Source organism: Hydractinia symbiolongicarpus, chromosome 3, assembly GCF_029227915.1.
Source record: "Hydractinia symbiolongicarpus strain clone_291-10 chromosome 3, HSymV2.1, whole genome shotgun sequence".
Lineage (NCBI taxonomy): Eukaryota > Metazoa > Cnidaria > Hydrozoa > Anthoathecata > Hydractiniidae > Hydractinia > Hydractinia symbiolongicarpus.
The window spans coordinates 22,819,541-22,845,211 of NC_079877.1; the positions used below are offsets into that span (position 1 = coordinate 22,819,541).

Here is a 25,671-nt window from a genome sequence, read left to right on the forward strand (position 1 = left end):
GAGAACACATTACGCGTAAGAATAGTATATATGCTTTCTATTGTATTTGCAGTATGTTTAGATAAACATTTAATCTTTTGAACAATTCAAAAGATCAATATAATTAGACATTAGGCATGATGAGCATTTTTTAAACCTGATATTTCTATTATTTTTTGCCATATTGTAGGTTTTTTTAGCATGTAGACACCAGAAAAAGGTAAAAGTGATCTGATGTAATAGAAATTCTTTGGCAATTTAATAGGCTATAACAACTAGTAACCATGTGAGGAATATTGCAAGATTTAGTCTCTCAGACTGATTTTGCAAATTTTGCAAAAATTGTCTTGAAAAAAAATTTTCGGGCCTAACTTAAAAAAGTAACCCTGCGAAGTAAAAATTATTTTTTTAATTTTTATACTCCCAGCAATAGTTTTTCCTTAAAACTACTCATTTGACAACAAAACAAGTTTGATATTGAATGCATTTCTAATTATAATTATTAATCCTCTTCAGGTAGCAGAAACCAAAAATGCAGATAACACCTTTGAGGAAAATACGTGTTTATTGCACAAAACAGCAATGTTTACAAAATAGGTTTGACATAACGTCAACTTTCTACAATTAAATCCACATCAAAATAAATGGGAAATATACAAAATATGTAAAGTAGACCTGTCAACAAAAACGTGAGGAGTTCCAGCTCAACCTGTTTTGTAAAATGAGAATTGTTACGAAACATAGACACAAGACAAAATCATCCATTAGACCTACTTCTGCAGATTAAGCATCATAACTTTGCACTATTTTAAAATATAACATTTCTGTACAATTATCTGTACTTAGTTTTACAGACTGATATATAAATTACATTGTAAATAAAATAATTAAAAATTTAATCCACATAAATAGCTCCACAGGACTATATTATCTTGGTCGACTTATTTTCTTGATTAAAATCCAAAGCGAATACTTTGAATGATTTGAAACACAGCTAAAAGAAAGAAGTATAACATTAACTGTCAGTAAATACAATTAATATGAACTATACAATTTTGGTCTTGGCAAAGTTTTTTATCAAAAAAATCAAAAAATCAATTCCACAAAATTTAAGGTTTTTTGCGAACAGGAAAAGTTAGTTTTGCACAATTAACAACCAAACCAAAATTCTAATTCTAAATATTAGCAAGAACTTCATTTGATCTCACACAATTCATTGGTCATTTGAATTAGGTATTAAAAAATATGGGCATAATTATAGAAAAAATTTTTTTTTGATCAACTAAAAACGGCTGCGGAATTCATTCATGTTAAACTAATATTTAATTTAATCTAATTACAACTCAATACACTTTCTAGTGTTACATTGAACAAAATACACTATTAACCACTTTTTACTGAAAATAATTAAAATATAAACTAGGTATATTTTTCGCTCCTAAGCAGCACAAATCAAAACAGTGATGTGCTCTGGGCCTTAATGTTAAACCAATAAACAAAAATATAATTTGAAAATTTCACAAACCTGATCCACAGACAACAAAAAGAAAAAGTCCAAGTAAAACAGGTCCAACAGCATATTTTTCATCCTTTGGATTCTAAGAAATAAATAAATTGGATATAAATACAGAAACAAAATAGGTTGGAAATACACAAAAACAAGTTAATCCAGCTGCTTAAATATTTATCTAGAATTAACAACATTAACATAATTTCTTCCTACTTTGTGCTTCGCATTAGCTACGTGTTAGTTAAATTATCAATTTTTTATTTTATCTGCATTAAAAATCTAATGAAATACCACTAACAATATATATTGTAAGTACTCTCAAATAAACTTTTCCATTATTAAAAAATTAACAAAAATACTAAATTAGTTCTATTAAACTAACCATAGTTTTTGGTACATTTCCTCTCATTGTGACATTTTGGCTGTGTTTTTCATTAGCAAGTCGCATTCTCTGTTTCGGTGCCATCTTTCTTTTTATTTCTATGTATTTCCTTTAAATAAAAGTTCTGACTGCACTTTTAAATCTCAGTAAGTATCACTGACTACGTAGTATTCTTCCTCAAACGAAAGGAAGATTCAATGTTTTGGCCAGAATATTCTTAGTACGAAGGATAATTTCATTGGCCTTTGGCTGCCACGTGACAAAAAACAAAATCGATATCGAGGCTTTGAGAATCTAAAGTATGGCTTTAAAATGGTACCTAGGCGCTTGCGTTTCTTTTTTAAAAGGAAGTTTTAACTGGTGAGAGGTTGGGATTTATGCCGTTCTTTAGAATTATGGAAACAAAATTCAAAACAAAATATGTCAACCAAGCCAAGGAAAACAGGATGCTAAGTCATTCTTATTAAGCGTTATATAGGTGTACTAAAGGGGGAGTTTCACTACGATTTTTTACTCAAGTCGATAAATAGGATTTTAGACATGGACACAAATATTAAAGGTATAATATTTTGCATTTAATTAATAACTATTATAGCTAGCTAGCTAGCTACAGCCAGTCTGAAATGTGGGTAATATCAATTCAGTAATTAAATTTTCTCCTTAAAAACCTATAGTTAGTAGCGAGCTAACTGGAAACATGTTTTAAAATATATATATAGCTAGAGACGAGTTTCATTGTGGCGCGCGTTGTTCATAATCCCTCCTAGCTAGAACTCTTTTACCCAAATAGACAGGAAAAATAATGCAGATGATGCAGTTAGCTGTGGATCAGTCCATTTTAAACTTTATTTGCAGGTAAAGACATCTTTTGATCTTGAAATTAAAATATAGCTTTCATGTAGTGCATGACACAAAAAAAGTTTGGCTAGTGTCCTTTTTGTAGGGTTTTAGATCTAAAACCCTCCAAAAAGGACACAGACAGAAAGAGGTTCGCTCAGTCCAATTGGCCATAAAAAAGGATCATTTTTTTCCAAAAAAGGTTACATTATTTTGCTAAAACATCTCGGATACTCAAGGTCAGTTGCCTGTCATGTTTGATTATAGATAGATAGATGTGCATATTTTACATGGCTAGCCTCACAAATATCGAGGGATATACCCTGTCTATTATTTCCAGGAGGGGCCATGGCGTAGATGGAGAGTCCTAGAGTATTTAATGCTCATTTTGAGCTACGCAGACCCAATTAGAGCCCGCGCTCTACTAGACAACTCCCGGCAACATCCAACGGCCCACACAGTGTGCCATCTTCCCAATTTCCCTCACATGGCTTGGGTTAACCCGGGGCTATGGTAACATTCACTCGCCCATGTTGAATCGCCGTCAAGAGGAATCGAACCCCGGTCTCCCGCACAAAGTACGAGAGCTATAACCACTAATCTACGGCGCCACACAAATCTACGGCGCCACATCCACTCAAACAACCTTATCAGCCCTATTTACACTGGCCCTTTTTACGCCAGCATAATTCCAAAATGGTTGTAAAGTAGGTCAAAAAAAAGAAAAGAATGTTGGTTAGTTTCTTTGCTTGTTTTATTATTCTTGTAGAAATTCAGACACCCGAAATAAAAAATGTGCATTTTTTTTCTCAATGGACGTTCGGTCGGGGGACACTAACTAAACTTATTTTTTGTTTCATGCCTTTAGATTTAGAACATATATCAGTTAAGAGATGCTAGTAGCCATAGTACAAACGCTTTAACCTTAATTTGACTTTCTTCACCCAAAAGGGCTGTATATTTTTGCCTGATAATTTTTCTGATTTTTCCGTGCATGTGCAAGTATCCCGTAAATAGGTAAACACTGAAACTCATAAATATATATTATAAAATACTCTCCGCTGGACACAGTTGTTTTGATTTCATTTTGAGAACAATGGGTATCACACAAATTTCGTGTAGGTAAAAAAGCAGGACTCTCACAGGATAATCTACTCTGGACATTTCTGTGCTGTCAATGTCCTTTTTTTAGGAATAATCTCCATGATTGTATGCTGCATTCAACAAGAGATTTCGATAGGGATTTGTATAATATGCACAAGTTGCTTTTGTTTTTTGTATTTAAATGTTTGTTTAAAGGAGAACTAACGAAAAAAACTAATATGTCTTTTTACAAAAAACAACATTGCATAAATTTTTTTTTCCTTTTTGTAGTCTAAATTTTGTCCCCCAAAATCGATAATTACATTAACGGTCGATACCGTTATCGAAAAAAAGCAGACCTGGTTAGCACTTATTTTGTTTATTTGTGACGTTGCACTGCGTGTATGACTCAACAGGATTTGTAAGACGATGGATGAAGGTTCAGCAACGTTTACTTTATTCCATGAAATTAAAAAGTCATGAAAGTAACACAGTTTTTCAAAATTTGCGTTAATTTGATGACTGTGAATTAAATGCAGTGTTAATTTAAAGACTGTAAATTTCATGACTTGTTAATTAAAATACTGTTAATTTGGTGATTTTTTTATAGTATATAAAAGCCTAAAACACATAAAAATACAATTTTTTTACAAGTTTACTACTATTTCATCCTCATCGAAGATAGCTCATTGGTGTTTTTTTTTCATCCATCTTTTTTTAAATAGCTTTTGTATCATCTTCATACCAAATTCTTAACATTGTCTTTCCAAACAACAAAAACATTTATTGTGATTTCCAAACCGCCTTGTAATAGAGAAGACCGCTTCACCACCGTGGATTTGACTGTTGCTGTAATTTTTGCTTTGTGTGATATTGCATATTCTTAAATTCGTGTTAATTAAATGTATTTTTAAAAAGAACCTTTCTCAATCGTGTTAATTAAATGTCTTTTACAAAATAATTTTATTAAACTGCATTAATTTCATGTCCGTTAATTTGATTCGTGTTAATTTCATGGAATAAGGTATTTGAGATAGAGCTTTTAGTCAGGTTTTTAACAAAATGCAGGAATGTTTAAACTTCAAGAATAACATTTTTGATCGTTTTTTACCAAAATACGACAATGTTAAGCTTGGGAAGAAAACTTTTAGACACTTTCTTGACAAAATAAATCAATGTTTAGGCAGCGAGAAAAAGTAACAATGTTCAATTTTTGTACGAAGGCTTTTTAGTCGTTCCTAACCTTGCTTTATTTACGTAATTTGATTTATTTTCCTCAATTACAATTTACAGGTTCTATGTATAACATAATTTGATTCTGTGAATTGCAGGTATCATTTCATTGTAATTGACATATATTTCACAACCTAGTGCCCAGGACTTAATCATTAACTGCTGTTAAAAATATTAAATGTAATTAGTTGATATTATATTTCTCTTTTTTATCTTTACTACTTTTATGCATCAGGCTATACTTTTACTCAAAATATAAAAAATACAATTAATAATATAAGCTTTGCCCCAGGAACTATCAAGTCCCTACACTTTCTTACCCAATTATCCCCTCTATTATCTCCAGATTTAATCAAAAAAATCCCATAAATTTAGATGAACTAATTATTGGCATGTTTTAAGAAAGCTGTTAAACTAAGTAAAAAAGCATTTGCTGGTGACAGCAAAATAAAAATGTTCTAAATCTGTCTGTTTTTGTAAATATTATTATAAATTTTGAACTCATTTCGTTCAAAATTGTTTCCAGAAAAAACTTTTGAAATAAAATTTGTTTCAAAATCATTCTAATTCGTTTTATATACAATTTATTTTGTGATGGTAAATATTCGTTATTTTTTTATCATTTTGTACAAGAAGACAATTTTCATTGTTCTTAATAATTCTGATGAAAATCGAGGCCTGTCTCTTAACCCTATTCTGCCCCCCCCCCTGACGTTTTTTTAATAACTCCTTATTGCTTTGTTATATGGCTATGATATTTACTGAGTTTTAATATTTATCTATTAGACACCTGCATGCTAAATTTTTAGGTCCCATACCTTTCAGAGGTTTTGATATTGGCCATTACTCGAAATTACTCCTGAAAATTTCAATGAAATCCTTATGATAGGGAATATATAATAACTCTTGTTAGGATTATCCTTTAATTCAGACACGTGACTAATCCGATTTCCCAATTTTGTCGGATTTTACCCGAAATTCGGAAAAAAATGGATTTTCGGGCAATTTTGTGTGCAATCCATGTAAAAACCAGAAGATATGTTAAATAACTTTTATTTAGCTTTTAGAAACTTCAAACTAACAGAATATAAAAATTTGTTCTAGAACAAAAGTAATTACATTTTAAGCAGATAGTGACATTTTTAACAAATTTCAAGCTTTTGATGATGTCACAGAAAATGTGCTGACGTAACCAAAAAGTTATTGCTGCCATTTTGTTCCTTTTATGTTTGATTCAATTTAAACAACCCTATAAAAATTTATTGAGGGAGGGGGGCGGATTCCGACCCCCCACCGGTCATAGTATGTTCGAAAAACAGACATCGAAATGCAAACATTAATTCCACATTCTATTCGTAAATGCTCCGAATAGCAAAAATAAAATAAAATTTAATCTCCCAAATATATTAAAATTTATGTATCTTGTAGGTCAAGTTGTGTACCTTAAAGGAACATATTTTTAACAGACTATTCTTAAATTTAAATTTCTTTTTTATACAAAAAATGAAAATTGATTATTTTTTCTGCTAAAACTCAAAATCTCTAAAAATCTGTAGCTACTGAAAAAATAAAGTAGCACCCTTAGTAGCAGACAGATGATGTTTCGTAAGCCACGGAATGCTTTTAAAAGCATATCAATTTAGTTAGTATTATTGCTTGTAGTGTGCATCAATAATATGCAAAATGTCTCTCACTGTAAGTGTTACTAAGCTTGGAAATAAATTTCAACTTATTTCCAAGGATTTAATCTTTTCTTTTCAGCATTGGATGTCTTGTGTAGAGCTGAAAATTTAATGTAGTCCACAAGCCAATCATATGTGAGAGTTTGCACGATTCCCATTATTCTTATTAAAACTTGTAAAAGAAAGGTCTAATAACAAACAAAAGAAAGGTTTCATTAGACACGCTGGCCCTGTTTCTGATACTTTCTTACGCAATGATTGAAACAATATGTGTAACAAAATGATTTTGCCCAAGGTTTATTTTTTCAATTTTGTCCTTTATTTCAATTTTCAACTTAAACCAAACAAATCCACCTAATATACTCACAAGGTTATTGATTTAAGAAAATGGACAAAACGTGTGCATGCCTGAAATCTTGCTTTTTATTTACAACTTAGTGGACATCATTCAAAAGAGATGTTTGTTTGGTGTTTGTGGAATAATTTATGCCTATATATATTTATTATTAAGCCTAAGAGATATAATGTCTTAAAATGTGATAAGATTATGCAGAATTTATTGAATACAAAGGCATTAAAATAAGTACTAAGTATTTCATATTTGAGTGTATAAAGGGCAATGCTAAAAGATTTTATAACACCTGTACCTTATATATGGAGACATAAAAAAAATAAGAATTACTTAAGAAGTTAATTAAGAAATATTAACATTTTAGAAGTGTAAAACTTTTACAGTTAAGAAGTTTCTCATAACAGTTAGGAAATTTCTCATAACTTGTCCGAATCAACTTAATAAACATATGATCAATGAATGATAATTCTTTGTTACTGTGGTGAAGTAGTTGTGTGTGTTCTTTCAGTGGTTTTCTGCTTAATATAAATTATTAATCACAAACTTTGCGACATCATTGACAAATTTCAAATGTAATATATTATTTAACGATTTTTTGAATGTCGAAGAATAAAATGCTAATAGAATTATTTCAGTGTCAAATTTACTTTTTGAGCTATACATCACAAAATGTAGTAAGTAACTCTTGTTATTGTATAATTTAAGATTTTTTTGTTTTATAACTAACAGCAGTTATGTGATAAGGAAGGGTCACATATGGTATATGAGGGGAAACTGTATGCAGATTTTACTGTTTAGATAGTAAAGTGAGTGATATATCTGGATATGATGCTCCTATTATCAGGTTCTCAATAATTAGTAAAGGAATAGTGAAGGATCATCTTTAGAAAAAACAAATAATCACCCTTAGATAAAGAAATCAGCTTCTAGGCTGTAGATATGTTTTTTTGTCTGTTGCCTTAAAAATCCACGCTTTTACATATTGGCTCACAAGTCAACTTTGAAATGATACTTTAAATGAATGTATCACTAAGGATTATCAAACTCAATTAGTTGGTGGTTGTGTTACTCGATAACTGACCCCAAAAATTATCATCTATACATCTTTCTTTGTTCGTAATCACTAATTAAAATTAAAACCTATTTAGCATGTTTAGCAAGTAGAATCGAATTATATCAAGTAGATCTTCAACTTGCATCTTAATGTACATTGTTGATTTTCAATTGTGTTTTTGATAATTTTACACACACAAACATATCTATATTTGTATCAAACACATATAGATATCTTTTTATTTACCACTTAATTGTATGTGTTATTTTTAATTGTGTTGGCTTGTGTGCAGGACTTTTTTGTTAGAAACTTGTTTGTTGGTTTATAGTTGTAGTTATTGATTTTTTGTCAGTTAAACAGCCTGAAAACACTTGTGAAAAAATATTAATGCGATTACACGATGTTAGTTTACATTGTAATCTCTTACAAGATTTATTTATGTGTTCGTTTTATGAGTTTTTGTTTTTGTTGTTTTGAGTGTACATCTCATTCATTCATTCATTCATTCATTCATTTAATCATTTATTTATTCATTCATTCATTCATGTATTCTCTTCTTATTTATTTATTTGTTTATTCATCCATTTTTATTAATAGTAGCAGTATCTTAAGAGGAGAAAGTTATAAAAAATCGAGTCTTATTTAGGATAAAAATGTTTTAAAATTCAATATGTATGATTTTCATTTATCATTGCACTTAAAATCCATTTGATCAAAGTTGTTTTTTGATTTTTAAAGGAAATAATAAAGTTTATTCCTAATTTTGTTGAGGATAAAAATTAGCGTAATTTGTTCTCGCCAAATTTTCTTCACGTCAAAGTTTATCCTCTAAGATTTGACAGGATTAACGAGTGTAACCTAGGTTGTGGGGTGTTAATGTTTTGATTCAACAGATTTTTCAAGTAGGTATTATTTTTTACGTTGCATAATTTTGATTTATTTCTATTTTAGTCGTTCCACTATCATGCGCTGTACAGACATATGCTTGGGGTAAAATTGGCGATCAAAGCACTGTAGCAGCGTTAGCAAAAAATCAAGCAGGTTTCACCTTCGACCAACACATGCCCTATGCGGAGGTGAGTTTTTTTTATTAATTTTTTTGTACATATATAGTTTTATACTTATTTGCTCATTCGTCTATTTATTCCTGATTTTTTTTACTTGATTAAATTATCCACTTCTCCATCATTATTATATTATTGTCTATCTATATTTTATTATTTTTAAAGAAATGCTAAAAATACTACTAAACAGTCACTTCATGACATCCTGTTGACGGCTATCGCAGAAACATGATATAGCTGTGTACAATGTCTTGTTATTTGAAATGCACACACGAGTTATTTTATCGAGGTGAAAACTCGTGATTTAAAGGAAAACAGAGTGTGTTATACTTGTTGTATTTCTTATAGTTGTGGATGGGGTCTCACCCGAAGGGACCATCAAAACTTATAAACATGCCTGACTCGCTCAGTGAAAATAACAGCTATTTGGGAGATTGGATCACACAAAAACCGTCCGTACTAGGCACAGATGTTTACCAAAAGTTCGGCGCGAGCTTGCCTTTCTTGTTCAAAGTATTATCGGTAAACAAATCCCTCTCTATTCAAGCGCATCCGACGAAAGAACATGCTGAAATTTTGCACCAAGAACGCCCCGATGTTTACCCAGATCCAAACCATAAACCTGAAATGGCAATTGGTGAGTTTTTAGAATGATATTCAACCATTGTCGCGTTTTTGCTAACACTTATTTATTTAGGAGAAGGCATTGTTTAGGGATTTTAAAACTTGATTTTTATCTGTTGCGAAGCGGTGTAACATTTCACAGTGTAAAATTTAGCAGGTAAAGCGTCTGCCTTCTTTTGATAAAAGCAAACGATAATATGGATTTAACCAAATAACCGGAATTCCGCTGTGAACAATGGCAAGTAAACGTTGACAAGTTACTATATTATGGAAAAAAAACACAATCACATGTGGCTGCGAAATTGCGAAATAGACACTTCCTGGATTTCATGTCTTTTGAAAATTTTGATTTACGAGTATTTTTCCGGATCATTAAATTCAGAATAATTAAATTAGCATGCCTGCAAAATTTGTAATTCATTTTTGCTTAAATTCCTCTTCTTTATTAAGCATTATTGTTACAGTCAAACGCTTCTTAATTTTTTATTTCTCTTATGAGCTTCACTTTTAAACAAAGGTTATATTTGCTGTACTGAACCTTTGGCAAGAATTTCAAATTTTTTATCCATATCTGTCAAATAATTTTTTAAAAAAGTAGCGACACATCGAAAGAAATAAAAAATAATTTCAAAAATTTTTTAGCCGTGCTGTTTCATTATATTTTGTTCATGTCGATCATTGGTTACTGACATTTGAAATTATGTAAAATTCAAAATGTATCATTAGCCTCCATTTATCATATTTCTTGCAAATGTTTGTTTAGCTTTAACAAGATTTGAAGCTTTGTGTGGATTTCGTCCAGCTTCGGAAATTTTGAATTATTTTCACGAAGTGCAAGAATTTTTAGCGGTAGTTGGACAGGAAGCAGTCGATGGTTTAATCAATGCTGAAATGGCTACACGTAAGCTGCTCACAAAATACTAACTAATCACTTGATCTCTAGTTTTGCGCCCTGTCATGCCTATTTTTGGGCCTGGCACCTCTATTTTTGCCCACTGAAAGCATATCGCGGTTTTAATTTTCGCAGTTAAAGCTTTTTATATTTTTGCGCAGTCTTTATACCTGTTACAGACCTAGTACTAAAATCAAAGCATCTCAGGGACATCTTTTGTTCATTTTGTTTCTCTTTAGAGAGAAGTATTCGAAAATCAGCAGTTCATAAAGCGTTGAAGCATTGTATGACGTGTTTAATGGAGTGCGACCCGAAAATTCTAAAAATTCAACTTGCTAATCTTGTGAACAGACTAAATGAATGCCACGAAAAGCGGGAAGATACTACTCCCTATCTTGGACGACTGTTTTTGCGCATACACAATGAGTACCCGGGAGATGTCGGATGTTTTGTTATATATTTTCTTAACCATATTACACTGGAACCGTACGAGTCGATATTCCTTGGTCCAAATGTTCCGCATGCTTATTTAGCTGGTGGTGAGTGCAAATCACATTATCCCTATAATAATAACCGTATTCTGTCTCAGCGAGGTTTATAGCCGTTTGGCAAACGAAACGCAATATTTAAAGGACCAGTAGATTTATTCACGAGATACTGACTATTTTTTTCTAATATTGAGATTTTTTATTATAAAAACAGGTCATCTAATATAAGAATATTTAGAGACGTTAAAAAATCCGATTTATAAACATTCTATTTGTGCCAATGTTCACTTTCTATCCTCCTAGCTTTACTAACCACCGCAAAGTGGATATACTCTCCTCTCGTTATATAACATCCATCTTATTGCATGTTTGTTATTTTTAGATATAATTGAGTGCATGGCAGCAAGCGACAATGTTGTACGTGCTGGTCTCACTCCGAAATACAAAGACGTGGCCACACTCACGGAAATGTTAAACTATACCCCGCAAACGGTTTTAGAAACCAAATTTCTTCCAACACAAGATGATAATGATAAATTCCTTAGTGTATATAATGCACCGGTAGATGACTTCAGTGTACGGAAAATTCAGGTAATGTTCTGTTATACACATTGACAGTAATAATTTGTAAAAAAAACACGTGTTGATTAGATACTACTGTATGAAACGTGATTAATCTCCTTTTCATACTTCCTGTTTTCATTTTTCGGTTCTTCTCAAGAAGCTGTTTGATTCTAATGTCTGTTTGGATCAGGTTCGCAGTAGGGAGAATGAATTAGCCTACCTGACTACTCAAAACTTGGATGCGTTGTTTTTTAGATACCATCACAAACGTTAAAAGAATACGACATGAAAATTCTACATGGACCTAGTATTCTGCTGACCATGTCAGGGAAAGCAGATCTCGTGTTTGGAACGAACTCGACCAAACTATGTAAGGGGAGCGTGTTGTTCATCAGTAGTGGTACCCATGTATCATTAAAAGATATCGCTCCAGATGAAGAAGTACTTTTGTTTCAAGCTTATTGCGATCTTCAAAGGACTTGAAAGTGTGTTTCGCTGTGAATGTTTTCCCGGGTTTTCATTATCCTAAATCCTGAACTATGAGCTTTTATATGAATAAGTTACATCAAGTATGTGTTATAATGTCTGTGGAAAGTTTCACTACTTCCTATCATTTCAATTTTTTTTCAATCAGATGTTAGATATTGTATCGTATAAGGTACAGACATTTCGTATAGCTGAATATATATATTTTTATAGCAGAGTTTTTTTTGTATGGATATAATACGAAGACATTTCAGGCTTGCAGGCCATTTTTAGAATGTTTGCAATGTTTTCGATATTTGTTACATAAATCTACTAAAATGACTTTCAAAATACCACGCAAGTTTGAAAAGATGGCTTTTACACCACGCACGCGTTCACGTGATGTTAACTTTCGATTTGTTACATAATTTCGTCGTTGAACTGATGTAGGAAATTTTTTTTTGCAATCTTGTCTCTTAGTCATGTAACGAATGCACGAATTTATCTCGTAATTAGTAAGATTATTTATAGTTACTATTTATTTTTGTTTTATTTTATCAATGCCTGGTTTACATTGGCGAAATATAAGTATGAGTTAAAAGTATAACCACTTTATTATTTTCGTGTAAACCAAATGTTATTCAATTGATCATATGTAAAGCTAACCTACCACATGAAAACAAGTTGATTTCATATAAAAAGGCTTTGGAAAGTTGTCCAAGAATTTATTTATTTTTTTGTAAAATATTTATTCGTTCTTAAGATATTTGACTTTAAATTTTCACTAATTATGCATGACCACATCTCCCAGATCTAAGTGATGTGTTGTTTGAAGCCGACAAAAATGGCGACCAATCGATTTCGAGTAATAATGACGATCGTCGCAAAAATCGTCCCGGGGAGATTAACCTTAATGGTATTACCAAAATATGATGATGTATATATGTTTTCAGCCATTTAGGTTAATATTTGGAGCATATTAAAATGAATGGTAATATTTAATTATTACAATTATCATTGACAACAGCAACTGCTTTTCAGCATCATGGAGATGATGTCATAATTTCGCATAATTCGTGGAACTTCTAATTATTGACAACCAATAAAGATTTTCCAAAAAAATAAAAAGATTTATAGACAACTTTTCAAGCTCTTTCATATGAAATAAGCTTGTTTTTAAGTGAGAGGTAAGCTTTAGTGTTGTGGAAAATCTTCTTAAATGTTGAAAAACTTTTATTTGTCTACGGTCATGAAAGATGATTGCATCATTTGAAAATGACGTCTTGTAATTATATGTTATTAAAATCATTTTTTATTATTAGAACATATTTTAGTGCAATCAGAAACAAAAAAGCCACTTTATTGAAGAAAAAAAGTCACTTAATGAAAGTTACAACACTTGCTAACATCGAATTATTTACTCGCCCCTTGTTCCAAGACATAATTTTTAGCTTTTGAATTTAAACATCTTCTTAGCACGAATATATTTTTGCGTTCGAGAAGTAGCAGGCTATTCTAATCCAGTAAAGATAATTTATAATATCCAACATAACTTTTCTTTTAATAAATTAATATTGCAATTTACTATATTATACGTATTTCATATGCTATTTATAAATTTTAAGGTCATTTCAGTCAATTACAATTCCGGGTGTTGTTGTCGTCGTTGTTGGAGGTTGTGTTGTCGTCGTCGTTGTCGTTGGAGTTTCTGTTGTCGTTGGAGGTTCTGTTGTTGTTGGAGGATCTGTTGTTGTTGTTGTTGTCGTTGTCGTCGGAGGTTCTGTTGTTGTTGTTGTTGTCGGAGGTTCTGTTGTTGTTGTTGTTGTCGTTGGAGGTTCTGTTGTTGTTGTTGTCATTGTCGTCGGAGGTTCTGTTGTTGTTGTCGTTGTTGGAAGTTCTGTTGTTGTTGTTGTTGTCGTTGGAGGTTCTGTTGTCGTTGTTGCTGTCGTTGGAGGTTTTGTTGTTGTTGTTGTCGTCGTCGTTGGAGGTTCTGTTGTCGTTGTTGTCGTTGTTGGAGGTTCCGTCGTTGTTGTTGTTGTTGTTGGAGGTTGTGTTGTTGTTGTTGTCGTCGTTGGCGGATCTGTTGTCGTTGTTGGAGGTTCTGTTGTTGTTGTTGTCGTTGTTGGAGGTTGTGTTGTTGTTGTTGTCGTTGTTGGCGGATCTGTTGTCGTTGTTGGAGGTTCTGTCGTTGTTGTTGTCGTTGTTGGAGGTTGTGTTGTTGTTGTTGTCGTTGTTGTCGTTGTTGGAGGTTCTGTTGTCGTCGTTGTCGTTGTCGGAGGTTTTATTGTTGTTGTTGTTGGCGGTTCCGTTGTTGTTGTTGTTGTCGTTGTTGGAGGTTCTGTTGTTTTTGTTGTCGTTATTGGAGATTGTGTTGTTGTGGTTGTCGTTGTTGTCGTTGTTGTCGTTGTTGGAGGTTGTGTTGTCGTTGTTGGAGGTTGTGTTGTTGTTATCGGAGGTTGTGTTGTTGTTGTTGTTGTCGTTGTTGGAAGTTGTGTTGTTGTTGGCGTTGTTGGAGGTTGTGTTGTTGTCGTCGTAGTTGTTGATCGCTCAGTTTTAGCACAGTACGGATTTCTATAATCATGTGTAAAATGGCAGGGTTTCACACAATAATCGGCTAGAATTCGATTTTTTAATTCGCCTTTGTTGATGTAAACAGCATTCGTTCCTGTCCATCCCCACCAACATAAACAGCGACCATCAGACTGGCATTGTCCGGCATTTGCCCAAACAGACGAGCCACACAAATCATGACATTTTCTTCCTCCTCTATTATTTACAGGCATACTGTAAGCAACTGAAATCAACAGTAAAATGGTAATTGCAAACTTCATTTTAACCTTTTTAATTTGAAATTATTTTTCGATACGTTCTTCTTTCTTCGATCCCTCTGTTAATATAACTGTTTGTCTCAATGTTGCACGTTTTATATTCGATTTTTGCACCCACGCACTCTTGACCAAACTTTCGACCGACATTATTCAACAATTACAATCTCTCTGACGTCGTTCCTGATGTTACGAGAAAAGAAGAGTCAGTGTCGACCTAATGATGACACTTGAATAATAATGACGCAACGAGCATAAATTATGTGTTGTTTATTAATGAGCATAAATTATGTGTTGTTTGTTGGTCTTTTTTTACATAAACCTAAAAATTTGTCTTTTGACTTCGTCCCCAGCGTTCTTTGCTTTTCCAATCACTGATGTATGTCTAGTCTTGTGTACGAAGTTGCTTTCCTCTAAAGTGTCATTTTCCATAGTTTAAAAAATCATTTATGCAACGTCAGCATATTTTGAGTTAGACTTTTAACGGAGTATGAGTGCACTTATCATTTATGGAATTGGTCCAAACTTGACCTCATTTTTTTTTTTTTTTTTCATCTACATCATTAATGATAGGATATGGTTTTAATTGACTTGACTAGACTAGAACAACTGAAATGACTTGATTTCCATAAGCGCATGCAAAGGTGAATTTTTACTCAGAATGAATTGAAACGTCAGACAATTGTCATGTCTAAAATCTCTTTTGTTGATAGAATTTCCAGTTCCGAATCAAACTGAAAATTGAAATCATCGCAACTTTTCGTACGGACATGACGAAAAAAAGTAAAAACTAAAGAATATTTAGCAGAAAAGCCAAAAGTTTTTTTCTTGTTTTGATCTGTTCTGAGTCATTTTGCTCTGGAAGTGAAATTCACCTTTGAACTCTCAATCTGCTACATTTCATGTAGCAGATTGAACGTTTTTTTTTTCATAACAAATCAATTCCAAAAAAATCTAGGTAGCCTTTTCCAAGTGTAAAATTGTGAGCCTTTTTTATTTCAATTCTTTCTAAGGTTATTTTTGTGGAGTCATTTCCCAAAGTTACTCAACTTTATTTTCAAGAAAAAATAAACATTAAAAAGGCTTCGTCAGAAGGATGAAAATATTGCTACTGTAAACAAAGTGACTAGATTCTTCGTTTGAGCATGATTTGACGTTTTTTAATTATCGGGTTGTATAAAAAAACAAGCAAAAATTGTTCTGCGTTGTCAACAAATTCTTTTGTAATGACGTAAACTGTTATGAATGGTTTAAAAAGACAAAAATGCTGATAACCACAGAAAAGTTCTCTATTAAAAGAACTACTTTTCACAGAAATTGAGAAAGACGTTTTAAAAATTATGTGTACATCTACGTCATCCCATTAAGGTCGCGGAAACAGGAGATTTGAGCTCGAGTGGATCAATTTGCTATTACTATAGTTACAATGAGTATGGATACAATTTAAAAATTTAAAATACGAAAACTTGAAAGAATGTAAGTGAACGAGACATTTCAACCCAGGCGGAGTAATTTTTAAAGTGGATGGCTAAAAAAGTTTAGTATCTAGAAGGCCCAAATCATGATTAGGGCTAACGAGAAAGAAGATTTTTTATAATTTTCAAAAAGACGCCTTTATTTAAGAGAAAAGCGTTGTTTGTAATTACAATATATGTTGTAGGTAAAAAAATTGACGATGAAATATTACACAAAGGTATAAAAACTATACTCTATACATCTTTTGATCGGTGATCAATACATAATACTATATGTCGAAATCAAGCGCACCCGATTATAGGCGCACCCGTTGTTAAGCACACAAAATCCTTACCAAGATTTTATTTCCGTTTATACAATAACGTAAACAATGTTTACGTTATTTTTTTCAAATAGAAAATAAATCTTCTTCTTTTAATGCTGTATGCAAGCTAGAGTGTGGTTGTTTTGTGGTTTTTTAACTATCAGCACGCCATTTGGCCATTCTGCACTAAAATTATGGAATGTAGTTTTATTTTCAGTTTTTACGCGACATTTATTAACTACCGTAACATTTTCAAGTCTATTGAAAAATTTTTGTACACACTGAGCTTCCATGTTTGTTTACTTTTTTCCCCAATTGCCCCGCACATGCCAGAGACGCTACGCCAGAGACACAAGTGAAATCTACAGATCAGGTTATCTCATGTCACTGAATGTCTAATACCATTTTGCTACAAATGAGCAACCATGAGATTCCACTGGCAGCCATTTTTGAATAAAGAGGATTTCAAAAATTCACAATTGTAAACATTCGAAAGTCTCTTTTATGATGTATCGAACTCTTTATAAATCAAATATTTTTTTCGAAAAATAAGGTAAGTTCGAGATAATGTGATAAAATGAGTTGAAGGGACCGGAAAAATAATTTGAAAAAGCAAAAGTTCAAGAGAACAGTGTTGAAGAAATAGAACATAATTTTGTCTACATTAATAACTGCAGGACCCGAATAAAAAGTTCGAGACGACAAAAGTTTGAGTATTCGAGATATTAAGAAGTATTCGAGATATTGTATAAAACGATATATTCCGCAAAAGCGAAACTCACAAGTTATATAACCCTTCCAAAACGAGTGTCACTAAAAGTTGAAGCAAGAAATTGTTTTTCTCAAGTCGAGGAAACGCGACTACATCCTCAAATTTTTTAGTTGACACTTCATTCGCTCGGCAAAACACACAAATGATAACGTCAGGTGAGTTAACAAAGTCATTTCAAGCGCGTAAATTTTTTTTTAAGATTCTTGAACTTTTAACGTTCTTCCTTTTACGTTTTTCCCGTTTACAACAAATGACATGTTTGAGTAAAAATACTCTGCTTCATACCCTTGCTGACCTTGAAGGCATATGGAATGATGCTGTATGTTGTAGCATGCGCACAAAATTCATAAAACCATGGTGTCTCGCATGCTTTCAAAGGGCTTTATAATAACAACCTCGATCCCCTCACGGTGATTTTACATGCACCGCAATACGAAATAAATTTTCTCTCGCCGTCCTGGTATAAAAGGCAGAGAAATAGCTCTAGTTGCTATAATGTTGAGTGATTCTCAAAATACTTGGACCCACCCCGCGTCTGATTCTATTGTATTGCGACCTTATCCTTTCCTCGTAATTGCGAGTCGTGTCTGGATAAAAGCAATTAAAATCAAGTCAATCCGCCATCCTCAAACAATAGCAAAATAAATTAAAATACCATACAAGAATTTGAACTTCAGACTATATCTAATAAACTAACTCATGCTTTTTTTTATTAGCAACAAAAAATTGTGATTGGAGCTCAATGTTGCTTATCTGTATTTTACAGACTCAATTGTCACTTGCTTGTCAACACTTCCTTTAAAAAAATAAAACTAAATCCACTTTTTTGCTTTTTCAGCATCAGTCGAATGTAAACTTCCCTTTTATCAAGTGTAAAAGTTGCTTCGTTTTTAAGGGGTTTTTAGCGTAATGTTGCTTATAAAAAAATTATACTACTACACACAAATTCTTAGCTATAAAATAAAATAATAAATAAAAGCAATAAAATTAAAATATGATATATATTATTAGCGGAAGCACATACCAAACTTTCGATTTCAAATATTCTTATATTCTTTTAGATGTACAAGATTTTTGAAGCGCGAGTGCGTTTCAAAAATCTTGTCAACCATCATCAAATGCCAGAAAAATTGTCTAAAAAACATAACCCATATTTTCTGCGCAATAGTTGAAGTTCTATTGCGCAGTACTCAATGTCCCACTCCGCAGTAGTCGTAGTTCTCTACTGCGCAGTACATCTGTGACTACTGCGCAATAGATTTACGACTACTGCGCAGTAGAAGTATGACTACTGCGCAGTAGAATTGTTTTTACTGCGCAGTAGTGATTTATTTCTGCTACTCGACAATAGTGGCAGGTATGGGCAACCGTAGGAAAACAAAACATCAGCTTTACACGAGAAAATAGTAGAGATTTTTTTTATTTAGTGAAATGAGCAATAACAATGACTCCAATCCAGTGTGATAAAACTTTCCTGAAAACCGCCGCCGTCGCGGCAAACCAACATATGACACGTAGCATTTCATACGATATTTTTACAAACGTTCTTTATAAGAAAAACGTGTATTCTCCTACTGCAAAAACAAGACATCATTTTTTTTAAAGAAAAAGTTTTTTTTATGTTTCGTACAAGAAACAGCAAAATTTTAGGCAAAACTTTACGGCGTTGAAAAGTATTTTTTTCCAATATTTATAGCAAAAGAAATTTCCTCAGAAAATTATTTTGTTTTAATTTCCCAGTGGACATTATTTTTTATTCCTTAAGATGGCATCGCAGATGTCATGTATCAGCAAAATATTTCTGTTTTTTTTTTGAAAAAAAAAAAATGCCAAAAACAAATGAAAACAAAAAATAAAAACACGCACAATGCCCGGCCTAATATTGCACCACAAGTGTTTTTAAAGTATGTTAAACTACTTGCAGTAAACAATGTTTTAAAAGTTATCATCAGTATGGTGTAATCCTTACCTGTGGATGACTAATGTTGTCCTCAGTAAGGCACGTGATGACGCGGGGCTAAATGATCTTCAGATTATACGCTCCGGGCCTGAAGGACAACAACACCCTTTACGGCCTGAGTCTGATCACCATATAATTACAAATAAAAAATTGAGAATTTTTGGAACTTATTGATCCTGCCTAAAAGGTTTTGTTCTTTGTTTTGTTTCTTGTGCGCTAAAAACTAACAGCTGGCGAATTATGCCACAGTCAAACAGAGAGCATAAATGTTTGCCTTTTACACATTATGCGAACTGTTTATTAATTTTGCACTGGAAAAATAATAAAAAATGAAAAAGTATCTCGCCCGATGAGGGACTCGAACCCGCGACCCTCAGATTAAAAGTCTGATGCTCTACCGACTGAGCTAACCGGGCGATATCCGATATATAGCATATTTCCATTATATTTTGTTTCGCACAGTGACTGAGCCTTTTTAGATAGATAGATATATTTTTTGTATATAGACCTTATAAATAGTAATAACAGTTACTATAGCTATGTTTTAAATATTTTTTCATGTAATATATACAGTTAAAAAAAGTTGTTTACAGTTCAGGAATGTTATGCGTTCAAATAAACTTCACTGGAGGTTCACTAGTGAGCGTTGGGGAAGTTGTTATAAGCTCGACACAGGGAAAACCATAGAATTAGCAGGGCAGAAAGCCTATGGAAACCGATGGGATTTTCAATAAATCAACAGGAACCAATGATTCAGCAGGAGATTGACACAGTGCAAGGAAGGGTTGGTGATAGCAATACTTAGCTACCCTTAGGAGCCATGGTATTGAAAGTAATAGAGTGGTATTTCAAAGTTGGATGTAGAAAAAAGCAGAATTGGGCTTTTGTAAATTTTAAATTACTTTATAGGATGCTAAATAAAAATGTCTTCTGCAAATCGCTGAAAACTATTTTACACTAAAAATTAATTAAATAGGATAAGCTAAAAGTTAACTAATATAATATATATAGCTAGCTAGCTAATATAAGAAATTTTTTTAGAAGAACACAGATAAGAACAATTGAAACTGAAACAGTGTGAAAAAAGAACAGCTGGTCTCAGATCGAATTTTTGGTTCTATCTATAAATGACTTGCTAATGTTTACAAAAGTTAAAAGGTTTGCTGTTTTTTTCTTGCACCTGCGCAAGCATTTCTGTAGGCAGAAAATATAAACAACAGACCACAATAATGAAAAGAAATCCACACAAAAAAAGGAATACTTGCTCAAAATTATTGGTTAATTAATGATTCGAGGTCAAAAAACATCTGTATATTTTAACGCATGTTATTTTTATATGTACCTTTTGCAAAATGCCTTTCAAAAATATATTTATAGGATTTCGAGAACTTCTTTTTTAATCTAGAAAGCGGTCAACAAAACATAAAACGGAAAGATGGAGTGTTCTTACTTATTTCTAACAAATCAACAAAATTCCTTACAAGCGATATTTTAAATATATCTGCTTTTTTACCTAAACAAAAGTGCGCGCGTGCCCATTGTTCTCAAAATGAACTACGTCACGCGGAAAACAAAACAGACTTTTAATGAGTAAAGAAGGTTGGAGTTGCTCTAATTGTATGCCTCTTCTCCCCTGATAAAAATAACAACTTAATTTTTTTGTTTTTCTTTAATTGAAATGTCTCTACAGCGATTTAATAATGATGTGTGAGTTCGGAATCGTAGGGGAACTAGCTCAGATGGTAGAGCGCTCGCTTAGCATGCGAGAGGTACCGGGATCGATGCCCGGGTTCTCCAAGTTTTATTTTTTTTTTAACTTATGGCAAATTTAGCACAACAGAAAAATTGTGTTTTAAGGATATACGTTATCAGTAATTTAAGAATGAAATTTAACAGCTATAAAATTAAAGAGTGTGTAACATGATTATCGCCTCATTTTGCAAACTTCGTTCTGGTTAAAATAAAGTCCACCGAGCCGGATTTGAACCAGCGACCTAAGGATATCTGAACACAACGACTACAGTCCTCCGCTCTACCAACTGAGCTATCGGTGGATAAGCGGCCAGAACAAAATATTTATCTTAAACGAAATTTTCACTTACTCTTGCTCACGTTATCAAAGCTTTGCGGATACAAAAACATTTTTCAGGCAAGTGCAACAAATCGTATTTTGGTTTGAATAGTATGAAAATTTGTTTCCGTGTCCCCGAAGCTTGACAAACTCACGGGTATTTGGATTAGTTTCGTGCGTTAAACGTGCTGGTAAGGATTGTTTTAAGCGTTAAACGTCGTGTATCACAAAAACTGCAACGATATGACGTACTTAACTCAAACTCGTCCCAGTGCCTTTTGTCTTACATTTTTTACTCCGTCCATTAAAAAAGAGAGACAAAAGGCGCTGGGGACGGGTTTGGGATTTAACTCAACCGAAAAAACGTATTTTTAAAGCGCATCTCGCACGTACCTCAAACTTAACGTTTTGCAACTCATATTTCAAGAAAATGTCAGTATTCATTATAACTTTTCCTTATTTCATAAAATAAATTACAGAAAATGCTTTACTGCCGAAAGTTTATTTTGACAATTTTTTTTCATACTTTACTGTTGTTCCTGACAAATAAGCACCCCTAGCTTTAATCTCTCGCACCCTAAACGTACAATCTCCTCCTTCTTTGTTTCCAGTTTCGCGCAATCAATTAAATTACGAAAAATAAAATTATGAATTAGTTCTGACTGATTGTATTCGGCAAATAAAAAGAGATCACGTCGCCTTTTATCGTAAATGCTGCGAATGCCCTCTAAACAAAATCATTGTAGCCAAGTCCTTATATTTGCCGCTAGGGAATTTTACCACAGCTTAGGTTTTTTTCCAAAAAGATAAAATGTTGAATTTTTCTAAAAACCTGGTCAAGCTTCGAAAGTTACGAACGACGAAAAATACTGTTTTCAAATTAGTGGACACAGACAATGTTAAAACATCAACAAGTGAAGAAAATTTCGGCCGATAATATTTCAGCGATGAAGCTGCATTTATTTCGTTCGTTCCAACTTTAGATTTACTTGCGCTCCTTTTTAAAAGCCTGTGCGTGAATTCAAAGAAACCAAAATTCTAACCAAGGTAATCATTATTCTTACTTTTCTACTGTTCTAAAAAGAGACATACTGCTTTTAACATCCCAGCCTAATATTCTTATAAAATACATAACAGTTGACTCTCTCTAATCCGAATATCAAGGGGACAACTTTTTATTCGGATTACAGAGGGATTCGGATTGCAGAAAGTCTTTCTAATTCGAATTTCCAGGTTTCAAGGGTTAAAATTCAGATAAGAGAGAGAAATCGAACTTTTTTGAAAAAAATTAAAAAGAAAAGTAAGGTGAGAAATAAAAACGAGTAAGTTTGAACCAAAAGAAAAGAACTTACTGATTTGCGTTTTCTTGCGATTTCTCTTCGTCTTACAAAAACATTAAAACATTCGAATTCGACAGAGATTCAACTTACGAAAAACAAAAACATTTGAAAGTGTTAATGGTATGTTTACATTTAAAAATTCGAATTATAGAGAGAATTTAGCCGAAGGATTATAGAGGTTTTTTCGGATTGCAGAGATTCGGATGGTAGAAAGTAAATTATGAGAGTATTTGCGCCCCGCCGAAGGGGCGCACATTTAGTGGACCGCGGGTATATAGTGTTTGTTTTATGTATGGGAGAAGTTTTTTTCTTACTCTCAACTTCGCGGGGGAACTTCGGCTCGAACATCCAACCTAGGTTTGATATAACACAACCTGTGTGTTTGGTACCATCAAGACAAAAATAACACTGATCGAGCAAAACTTATCTTGTCTCGGTTTCTTTGTTGTCTCTGAAGATTTGACTGCCATAAAAAATATTAATCGAGATTCTTTTGTTATGTTAATTTAAAGCTTTGTAATATTGTCTCGTTTAATATGCTTAAATGTCACTGCAGCCCACGTGAATTTATCTTCAAGAAAAGGTTTGTTTTTCTTTGTCCAAGTTGTTTCGAAACTTGTTAACAGTAAGTAGAAGGATTACTTATATTTTATATGAAATTAAACTCAGAACGGTTTATGGCGTTGATCCAAAGGCCGCAATTTATAAATGCATCACAATTTAAAGTCAATCAAGAACAGAACATTCCGTGTATGGCCATGACTAAAACTGCTTGCATTTTGTTGGTCTTCCCTTCCCGATGGTCTGGCTTGTCGTAATAGCTTTAATGATGTAGCTAGGGAGCTAAATACTTATTTTTAAATTCTTGCATTTTATAAGTTAATAGTCGTAAAACTACTCTCACTTGTACTACAGCTATCAAGCTAGAACTGCACAAAATAGTGCTTTCATTAGAGTCCCTTTTTTCAGAAGCAACAAAAAACTTTTATCCTGCCCTGTGTAATTTTATCAACGAGGGTGCTGATAAGCCACATACACCGTAAAAAGTATAGGCGTTTTGGGTGAGTAAAATAACTTCTAAAGGAACCTTTGTGAGGCTGCTATCATGTATTCTTGCGGTCAGAATGTTCTCCTTCGTTGCTATCCGATGGAGAACAAAGTGGACTTTTCACGGTCAAACCTTCAAAGTAGCAACCTTACTTAAACAGAATTTACAAGTAAAACGTCGTTAAAATGTCGCAAAATGGCAAAAATTAAGCAGTCTCTGAAACATATTAAAGATTTGACTAAAAAAAAAAAGAATTCCTTGAAAAATCCAGTATTGTATTTATGAAGATTTCACCACAAAAACATTAATTACGGCATTTGTACCCCATTTCATAATGGCTGCCCGTGATTGGTTGACACGAATCAGACCGCAAGAATATATATAAAAAGATATTTGTTGAATCATGAAAAAATATTGTTGTTCATTGCACGGAACAGTCAAGTTGAACTGATAAATTAACCAATAACATAACATAGTTAGCCCTTGCAGTACAACTAGACGCTACCCACAGTATGTTACAGGTTTCTTTGTTTTCTTCCCTTTTTTATGTTTTTTCTTGAAATTATAAATGATGTTGTTGATTTATCAAATCTGACAAATTTATTAATTGAGTGTCTACCCTTTTTTGTATCAACTTGTTCAATTCAATTCGAAAACAATGACCAATCAATTTCCTCGATAATAAACAATCAAATTTGTAAAATTCAATAAATCGATTTCAACAAAATAAGTCCTGTATTGTCCACAGGTTTGAAAATCTTGTATCGCCTGCTTAATATTATACTTGTTTAACAATGATATCAAAGCCAGCTTGACTAAATTTATATATATATTTTTATTTATATAGTAAAGCTTTTGTGTATCACATGGCATTGATTTGTATCTTTTTAATAAATTCTAACTTTAAATCAGATAAGTAGACAATAATTAAACAACCTAGTATTAATTCAGTTCTGGTAAAATTGTATTCTTCTTTCTCAATTTTAAATATACTTTCTTTTTCAGATCATTTGTTATGAAACCATGCACCATCAGCAGTTTCGAAAAATCTTCAACGAGAGAAATTTTTAAGGATTTTATTGGTAACTTAACAGAGTAATAATTCATTGAAATTGAAATTGTTCAGAAGTTATTATATATATTCGAATCGTGAAAAAAATCCAGTTAAAGTTTTAACTATTGTTTTAGAATATATACTATATATATGTAAAAAAAATTATTTTTTATTTATCAAGTTGTATTTTACGCAATAATAATTGAGAATTAGGATACTTATGATGTGTTTATATACCCCATTGTTCTCCGTTTTAAAGTCTACTTCAAATTTCAGAATCTTTTAGGCTAATGACGGAAATCTTCAAGTCGCAGGGCTTCTTATTTAAAAATTTTCCCCTGGGCAATAAGCTTATTCACAAGCCTCTATGCAATTCCGTACTGCATTTCTATCATATTCGTCATATTTGGCGGAAAAATGTTTCAGCAGAATAGCTTTCAGACACAATTTGTTATTACAGCACAAGAATTTTTGGAGTTTGGATAAGTCATAAATGTATGCGTAAGTCTTTTGAACGCATTTTAACTAAAAATCAAAAGCAATGATTACGTGAAATTACACAACAAGAAGGCTGAAGGCGTTTAAAGTGTACATATATTTAATCAAGATCTA

At 32.5% G+C, this 25,671-nt stretch overlaps 3 protein-coding genes, 1 long non-coding RNA gene and 4 other non-coding genes across 9 annotated transcripts in view; 4 read left to right on the forward strand and 4 right to left on the reverse strand.

Annotated features, from left to right (window-relative positions):
* Positions 1 to 23,621, reverse strand: part of LOC130636267 (zinc finger protein 626-like) — a 57,999-nt gene extending 34,378 nt beyond the window's left edge. Inside the window, exon 1 of the mRNA XM_057445929.1 lies at positions 23,617 to 23,621. The gene's annotated coding sequence lies outside the window, so the exon portion shown is untranslated. The remainder of the gene's footprint in view (positions 1 to 23,616) is intronic.
* LOC130636278 (stress-associated endoplasmic reticulum protein 2-like) lies at positions 526 to 2,079 on the reverse strand. The gene is made up of 3 exons (XM_057445947.1): positions 1,872 to 2,079; positions 1,505 to 1,577; positions 526 to 973 (listed from the first exon to the last, which is right to left on the reverse strand). Exons 1-3 carry the CDS (start codon positions 1,953 to 1,955, stop codon positions 933 to 935), a joined length of 198 nt encoding a protein of 65 aa, XP_057301930.1. The 5' UTR covers positions 1,956 to 2,079; the 3' UTR covers positions 526 to 932.
* Positions 2,237 to 13,192, forward strand: LOC130636272 (mannose-6-phosphate isomerase-like). Of its 2 annotated transcripts, none has more exons than XM_057445940.1 (7): positions 2,237 to 2,430; positions 9,064 to 9,188; positions 9,525 to 9,813; positions 10,564 to 10,701; positions 10,932 to 11,231; positions 11,563 to 11,771; positions 12,000 to 13,192. In XM_057445940.1, exons 1-7 carry the CDS (start codon positions 2,412 to 2,414, stop codon positions 12,225 to 12,227), a joined length of 1,308 nt encoding a protein of 435 aa, XP_057301923.1. In that variant the 5' UTR covers positions 2,237 to 2,411; the 3' UTR covers positions 12,228 to 13,192. The 2 variants fall into 2 exon arrangements, with proteins under 2 accessions (XP_057301923.1, XP_057301924.1); XM_057445941.1 differs by lacking the exon at positions 2,237 to 2,430 and adding an exon at positions 7,644 to 7,732.
* Positions 19,532 to 19,672, forward strand: LOC130637057 (U8 small nucleolar RNA). Its single transcript, XR_008982302.1, has one exon. It is a non-coding gene; the product is annotated as a U8 small nucleolar RNA (small nucleolar RNA).
* On the reverse strand, positions 19,890 to 19,962 carry Trnak-uuu (transfer RNA lysine (anticodon UUU)). The gene has a single exon. It is a non-coding gene; the product is annotated as a tRNA-Lys (tRNA).
* On the forward strand, positions 21,271 to 21,343 carry Trnaa-agc (transfer RNA alanine (anticodon AGC)). Its single transcript has one exon. It is a non-coding gene; the product is annotated as a tRNA-Ala (tRNA).
* Trnay-gua (transfer RNA tyrosine (anticodon GUA)) lies at positions 21,513 to 21,600 on the reverse strand. Its single transcript is given in 2 exon segments — positions 21,513 to 21,548; positions 21,564 to 21,600. It is a non-coding gene; the product is annotated as a tRNA-Tyr (tRNA).
* Positions 23,194 to 25,276, forward strand: LOC130636279 (uncharacterized). The gene is made up of 2 exons (XR_008982253.1): positions 23,194 to 23,582; positions 25,011 to 25,276. It is a non-coding gene; the product is annotated as an uncharacterized LOC130636279 (long non-coding RNA).
* Positions 25,277 to 25,671: the final 395 nt, after the last annotated feature.

Coding starts and splice junctions, on each gene's coding strand:
- LOC130636272 (XM_057445940.1), top strand. Junction 9,814..10,563: donor TAAACCTGAAATGGCAATTG/GTGAGTTTTTAG, acceptor ATGTTTGTTTAG/CTTTAACAAGATTTGAAGCT. Junction 10,702..10,931: donor CAATGCTGAAATGGCTACAC/GTAAGCTGCTCA, acceptor GTTTCTCTTTAG/AGAGAAGTATTCGAAAATCA.
- LOC130636278 (XM_057445947.1), bottom strand. CDS start 1,955: ATGGCACCGAAACAGAGAATGCGACTTGCTAATGAAAAACACAGCCAA. Junction 1,578..1,871: donor GAAATGTACCAAAAACTATG/GTTAGTTTAATA, acceptor TTTATTTCTTAG/AATCCAAAGGATGAAAAATA. Junction 974..1,504: donor TTTTGTTGTCTGTGGATCAG/GTTTGTGAAATT, acceptor TCTTTCTTTTAG/CTGTGTTTCAAATCATTCAA.